Source organism: Delphinus delphis, chromosome 13, assembly GCF_949987515.2.
Source record: "Delphinus delphis chromosome 13, mDelDel1.2, whole genome shotgun sequence".
Classification (NCBI taxonomy): Eukaryota; Metazoa; Chordata; class Mammalia; order Artiodactyla; family Delphinidae; genus Delphinus; species Delphinus delphis.
Window position 1 is genome coordinate 704239 of NC_082695.1, and position 6000 is coordinate 710238.

The 6000-nt window shown below is 62.1% G+C and overlaps 1 protein-coding gene across 8 annotated transcripts in view; it reads right to left on the bottom strand.

The window, feature by feature from the left end:
- Nucleotides 1-1353, bottom strand: part of FBRSL1 (fibrosin like 1) — an 87382-nt gene extending 86029 nt beyond the window's left edge. For all 8 annotated transcript variants that reach the window (XM_060027826.1, XM_060027829.1, XM_060027830.1 and 5 more), the window contains exon 1: nucleotides 699-1353. In XM_060027826.1, coding sequence (XP_059883809.1) covers nucleotides 699-977 — 279 coding nt within the window. In that variant the 5' untranslated portion in view covers nucleotides 978-1353. The remainder of the gene's footprint in view (nucleotides 1-698) is intronic.
- Nucleotides 1354-6000: the final 4647 nt, after the last annotated feature.

The following is a 6000-nucleotide window of genomic DNA, read 5'->3' on the forward strand; positions in this document are numbered from 1 at the left end:
CCCCAAAATAAGTGCTTCCTGGGGCCCCTGGAGGGTGCAGGGGCGGGCTGGTTGGGGCTCACGGGACTCCGCAGCCAGGCGGCATTCCTACCCAGGCCCAATCGGTCCACTTGCCAACTCTGACAGCATCCATTTCCTTCTCCACTCTCTTGGCTCCAGGCGAGAAGGGAAGCATTTGCTCAACAAATACTGTCCATGATACCTCAACCAGACAAACAACTTTTTTTTTGCCATCCTATTAACCACGCAGCAAACAGCGGTCGCAGAGAGAAGAATAAAACATGACCCTCCCTCTCCCCGTCGAAACAGAAACCTCAAGGAGGAGGAGAGGAACAGGAGGAATTCCCCATGTATCCATTTTATCACGGCCTCCACCAAGTCCAGCAGTGTCCACCTCCCTAGCACATCCTGAACCGAATCAAGTGACATTTTGGCAACAGAAACACAATTGAAAAAAGAGCGGCTGAGTAGCCAGACAGCCCCCAGTTCGGACAGTGTAATTTAGAGATTTTTCCCCCCAGCACCTCAAGACACAAACACACCTGCACCCAATGCACGTTGCCGGGTCCTCCAGGAGCAACCTGCCGGGCGCGCGGGGCCCACGCAGCCCGGGGAGCCCTAAGGGGTGGGTGTGCCCATGCCCCAGGGGCTTCCCGCTCGCGACCCCGCGGCAGCATGCTCGCGGGGGGACCACCTACCTCCAAGGCCTCCAGCGTGCTGAAGCTGGCGATGGCGAAGCCATCGATGACCTCTTCCTCCTGCGAGCTGGACTCGCGGCGGCGGCGGCGCGGGGGGCGCGCGGCGGCGGCGCGGGGCGGGGGCGCGCGGGGCAGGCCCGTGTTCTCCTTGCCGGGCCCGGGCTCGGGTTCGTCCCCCGACGACGCGCTCTGGTCGCGGGCGTCGCGGGCCGCCTCCCGGCGCCGGCCGCGGTCCCGCTGCGCGCGCGAGCGCCGGCTCTGGCGGACCTTGGCCTCCATGGCGCGCGGTGACCTTGCGGCCGCGCCGTCGGGCTCCCGCTCCGCTGCCGCTGCGCTACGCGGCACCGCCGGGCTCGGTGCGGACCGCGCCGACTCCGGCCGTGGGCGGCGGCGGGCAGCGGGCCGGGCCAGACATGCCGCGCGGGTGGCCTCAGCCCCGGGCCCGGCGCGGCCTGGGCGCCTCGGCGCGGGAGGCCGCGCGCATCGGCGGGGCGGCCGGCGCTCAGCGGCCGTCGGCCGCGGACCCGGGGGCACGCCCCATGCGCGACTGGCGGCGGGCGGCTGGCGGCGGGCGAAGGCTGGGCGGAGGCCCGGTGGGCGGGCGGGGCGCGGACCGGGGCTGAGGCGCCTGGGCTCGTGAGGCGGCGGTGGCAGCGGCGCCCCGAGCGGATAACAACTGACGTACTTCCGCCAGGCAGCCGGCGCCAGAGGAAGTGGGCGCTTCAGCAGGGCCGACACGAGCCCCGCGCCGCCCTGGCCCCGTCCTGGCCCCGCCCCTCCTGGCCCCGCCCAGGCCGCGTTCTGCCCCTCGGCCTTGCCCCACCGCCCCGCCTCCGGCCCCGCCTCGCCCGAGCCGCGCTCCGCCCCGCCGTCATCCCGCCCCTCGGGGAAGGCAGCTGGGAGGCCGACCCGCTTCCCGCCCCTCCGCTCGCACCTGGGCAGGCGTCCCTGAAAGTGAGAGGTGTGGGGAGTTGGATCGCTGCCCGCTGTTTCAGTTGCGGGGTGGGGGGGGGGGGCGTCTTTGCGCCTCCCCAGGCGCAGCCTCGTTCCGAAGAATCTTTAAATGGGAGCGCATGAGCAGAAAAGTGGGGGCCTCTCCACGCTCACCGTCACCCCCTTCCGCCCCCGCCCCCGCAGGGTGAGCATGGATGAGGCGTCCTCGTCCCAGCCCTGATGCGAGGGTGGGGCGTCCTCGCCGCCACTCCTGATACAGGGGAGGGTAAGGGTCTTACTCTGCTTGTGGAGGGGCACAGACCACCTCCGCCCCGAGTGGGGGCGTGTGAAAGTCGGGTGACAGTTTCTCGGCCCCTCACTACCCTGCGCCCCAGTCCAGGACTTCTTCACGTGTCTCCTGCCCCTGTTCCCCCGGGAGCTTCCTGCAGGCTGGTCTTGCCCCTCCACGGCTTCCCCGTGCTCTCCACCGGCCCCTGCCCAGGCACCCCAACCTCTGGGTTCTAGTCTGGAAAGGGGGAGTTCTACACGAAGTGCAGCCCCTCTCCCTTCTCCTGGGTCAAGTTCCCCACCTCACCCCTCTGGGTGGGAGGCCCAGGGCGTGCCTGGTTGGCACAGAGACAGCAATTTGGGGTGCAGGGGCTGCTCCCCATCCAGGGCTGCACCAGGGCAGGAACGGATGAGAAAGGGCAGCCTGAGAGTTGAAAGCTAGGTCTAGGAGGACCTTCCTCTTTCACGCATGGAGACTGGTGAGGACCGACTGCAGGTCGGGAGGGGCCAGCTGTCTTCCTCAAATCTTAAGGTCATCAATTCATTTAGCACACATTTACCAAATGCCCTCCATCCCAGCGCTGTTTGTGATGCAGTAGTCGATGAGACAGATGGCCCTTTTAGAAGTGAGAGAGCATGAACGCAGCCAAATAACGTAATATGGAAGGGCAACTTGAAGAAAACTGACAGGGAAGTGTCACAGGAAGTGCGCATGGGGTGGTCCCGGAAGGCCTCCGAGGAGTGGCAGTTCGAGCTGAGACCCACCAGATGAGAGGGGGCCAGCCAGCAGCCAGCCCAGGGCCCCAGCGTGCGCAGGGCAGGGAGCTGTGTGGTCTGGGTTGTCACAGGCTGTTGGCAGGGTTGTCCCTGGGGGTGGCTGGGAAGGCTGCTCTGCAAACTTCTGGATACGGGGGTGGTGGGGAGCTCAGACCTCCAGACCAACCGCCAGTCCTCCCAGGCCCATCCTGCCAGGCTCCCTCTGCTCTGGGCCCTCCCCCCAGCCTCTCCTAGCCTCTCTGACTTCCCCCAGCAGCATATCCCTTTTGATTTTTCAGAGCCTTGTTAGGAACGCAGAGAACTTTCTCTGCATTCGTCCTCCCCTAATTCCCCTCTGAGGACAGAAGGCCAGAAAATCTGTGTTGGGGGGTGGTCCCAGGGGAAATCTTTCGGGTTTCATTTGGATCTAGGCCCTTGGGCCTGCCTGCCCATCCCCAGAGGGGTCTCCAGGCCCCATACCTGCTCCGGAGGCCTCAGAGACCTGCAGCCTGGGCTGCTGAACTGACCTTGGGGACTGTAGGGGCTTCCTATGGGCCCTTCCTTGTCACCCCTTCCCCACCCTCCTAGAGCAATGCTTGGGAAGGTCCAGCTTCTAGTGTTGAAATTTTCAAGTGTAGAAATGACTGTGTCTGCTCATCTGTTCTTGAAGACGCTTGGATGTGCGTTCAGGGTGAAGGATGGGGTCTCTGTAGATGCCCTGTGGGAACTCCTCTCTGAGTTTCTTAGCTCTCCTGGGGAGCACCCCCTCCCCCCCCAGGTGTTTCCCTCCCTCGATTCATTTCCAGGTGGCTGGCCAGCGCCTTAGGGACCAGCTGCCGCCATCTCCTCAGGATTCTGGGCCCAGGGAACCTCCCCTCTGGAGAGGGGCAGGGTGGGGCGATCTGAGGCCGAAGCCTACTCTCTCGTTTTGACCTGTTTGCTCGCACACACATTTGCTCTCTTCTTGCTGGAGAGACATGGGGGGGGGGTGGCTTTGGAGTGCGGACACCAGCAGTGGCTAAGGGATAGCTTCTACACCATGCTAGTGTTGGGAACTTTCTAGATCTATGCTGTCCAGTCCAGTAGCCACCAGCCATACAAGGCTCTTGAGCCCTTGAGATGTGGCTCATGCAGCTGAAGAACTGAACTGTACATTTTATTTATTAACTTTAATCTGAAATGAAACAGCCCCTTGCGGCTGGTGGCTACTCTGCTGGGCAGGGCAGATCTAGGACCTGGGCTCCAACCTCAGCTTCTGTCATCGGACTGTGGGCAGATGGTCTCACTTCTCTGCATCAGCTGTCCCTTCCGTAAACCCTGGGTGGGGGCGTGATGACGACGCTCCCTGTGGTGGGTGGTCTGAACTCCACCTGGAGTGACACAGGCAGGAGGCTTGTTACCGTACCAGAGACTCAGCTGGTCCTGGAGATTTGCCTTTCCAACAAGCGGGGCTGCGGGTCTGGGGACCACAGGTTGTGCGCCCCTCTTGTTCACATGAGAAAGGGCTTCTTCGCCTCTTGCTCCGCCTCCCCCGAGAGATGCGCCCCTTGGGACCTGGCTCTTGATGACCTTGATTTCCTCCCTCTTCTCTGCCTTCCCACAAGCTCCCTCCACGCCCCTGGGGCTCAGCTTTCTGGTCCGCAGCCAGGCCAGGTCTCTCCTGCCTCATCCCATCCCTGAGGACTCATCCCTCCCAGTCCAACAGGGGAAAGGGGACCCTCCCCAAGGGCAGGACGCTGCCAGAGAGAAGCCCCCGATCCCACCCCCAGCCTGCTAGCCCATTGCCGTGAGGCCAGAAGCCCAGCCTTCCCCTGGGCCCATCCCCAGAGCCAGGCCCTCGCCCGGTCACCACACACAGCAGAGCGCCCTCCCCAGCAGAGCTCTGAGAGGCACTGCTGAAAGTTATTTGCTTCCAGGTGGCCTGTCAGCCCCATCAGTCTCCACTGTTTGGGTTTGTCTTAGAGTCACTGCTGTTCTGTCAGGCTCTGAGCAGAGGTAATTGGTGTGGAATTGTATTCAGAATTCAGTTTGCCCTCACAGGGCCGCTTCAGGCCCTATAAATCATCAGAGTCAGCTGCTCCTTTGGGGTTCAAACATACTTTTCGCTTGTAGGGTGACAGCCAGAAAATGAGTTCCTGCTAACAGGCCAGCCCCTGCTGCCCCGTCTGTGAACAGCTGTTTGCTCCAGCACGGTGAGAGATGATGTTGGTTTCCGCCTTCCCAGTATCCATCCCACCTCCTTCTGGCAAGCGTGCCTCCGTAGCCTCCTTCCATGGGTGCAGTCTGGGAGGGGTGGACAGCCCACTGCACGCCCCCCCCTCTCCTGGCCCAGGAATGGGCAGGTGTCCTAGTTCCTGCCATATTAATGCTGTGTGACAAACAGCCCCTGGAATCTCTGCGACTTGGAACATAACTCTTTCTTTCTTGCCGGTGGGGCTGCAGGTTCCTGGAGGGGCTCAGCTTCAGACTGTGGGTCAAGTTCAGGTCTGTTTCAAGGGTCTCTCTCTGGGACCCAGGCTGCAAGACGTGAGCTACCTGGGGCATTTTCTTTGCAAAACTCATGGGGCCAAGCCACACTGCACAGGCACTTTGAAAGTCTATGTTTAAGCCTCATCATGTCTGCTCACGTCCTGTCCAAAGCAAGTCTTTCAGCCAAGACTGCCACCCATGGGGCAGGAAGTTGAGGCCACCGCTCCAGTGTGGGGAGGGGAGGGTGGTGCTGTATTCTCGTGTGTGTGTGTGTGTGTGTGTGTGTGTGTGTGTCCCTGCTACAGGAAGGAAGTAGAGATTTGGGGACCATATTCCCATTTGTCACAACAGGGGCCCAGGCTACGCCAATCCAATGGCCTCTGACTGAAATTAGACTCTGTCCTTTTTTTTGGCCACGCTGCAAGGCTTGTGGGATCCTAGTTACCCCACCAGCGATGGAACCTGCGCCCCTTGCAGTGGAAGCGCAGAGTCCTAACCACTGGACCGCCAGGGGATTCCCTAGAATCTGTTTTGAGCAGGGTATCCAGGGGATTGGAATTTGGGTGTGCTCATCCCAAGTGTGCCCCCCCAACTCATTCCTGCTGCTCAGGACCTGCTCTGTGCTTGGGCTCTGAGCCACTGCTGCTCGGGGGCTGCCCAGCTGTCCTGACCCCCTACTGCCCCACCCTGTCCACAACCTCCCTCTTCATCAGCCCTAACTCAGATGTCACTCCTCCCCGAAGTGCAGTTGGGCGCTTCGTGCTGGGTTCACCCAGCTGAGTGGGAACATTTCTCAGAATTCCCCTCGCCGAGTGGCCGGTCAGGGATGCCCACGTGAGAAGTCCGTGCGCTCTGG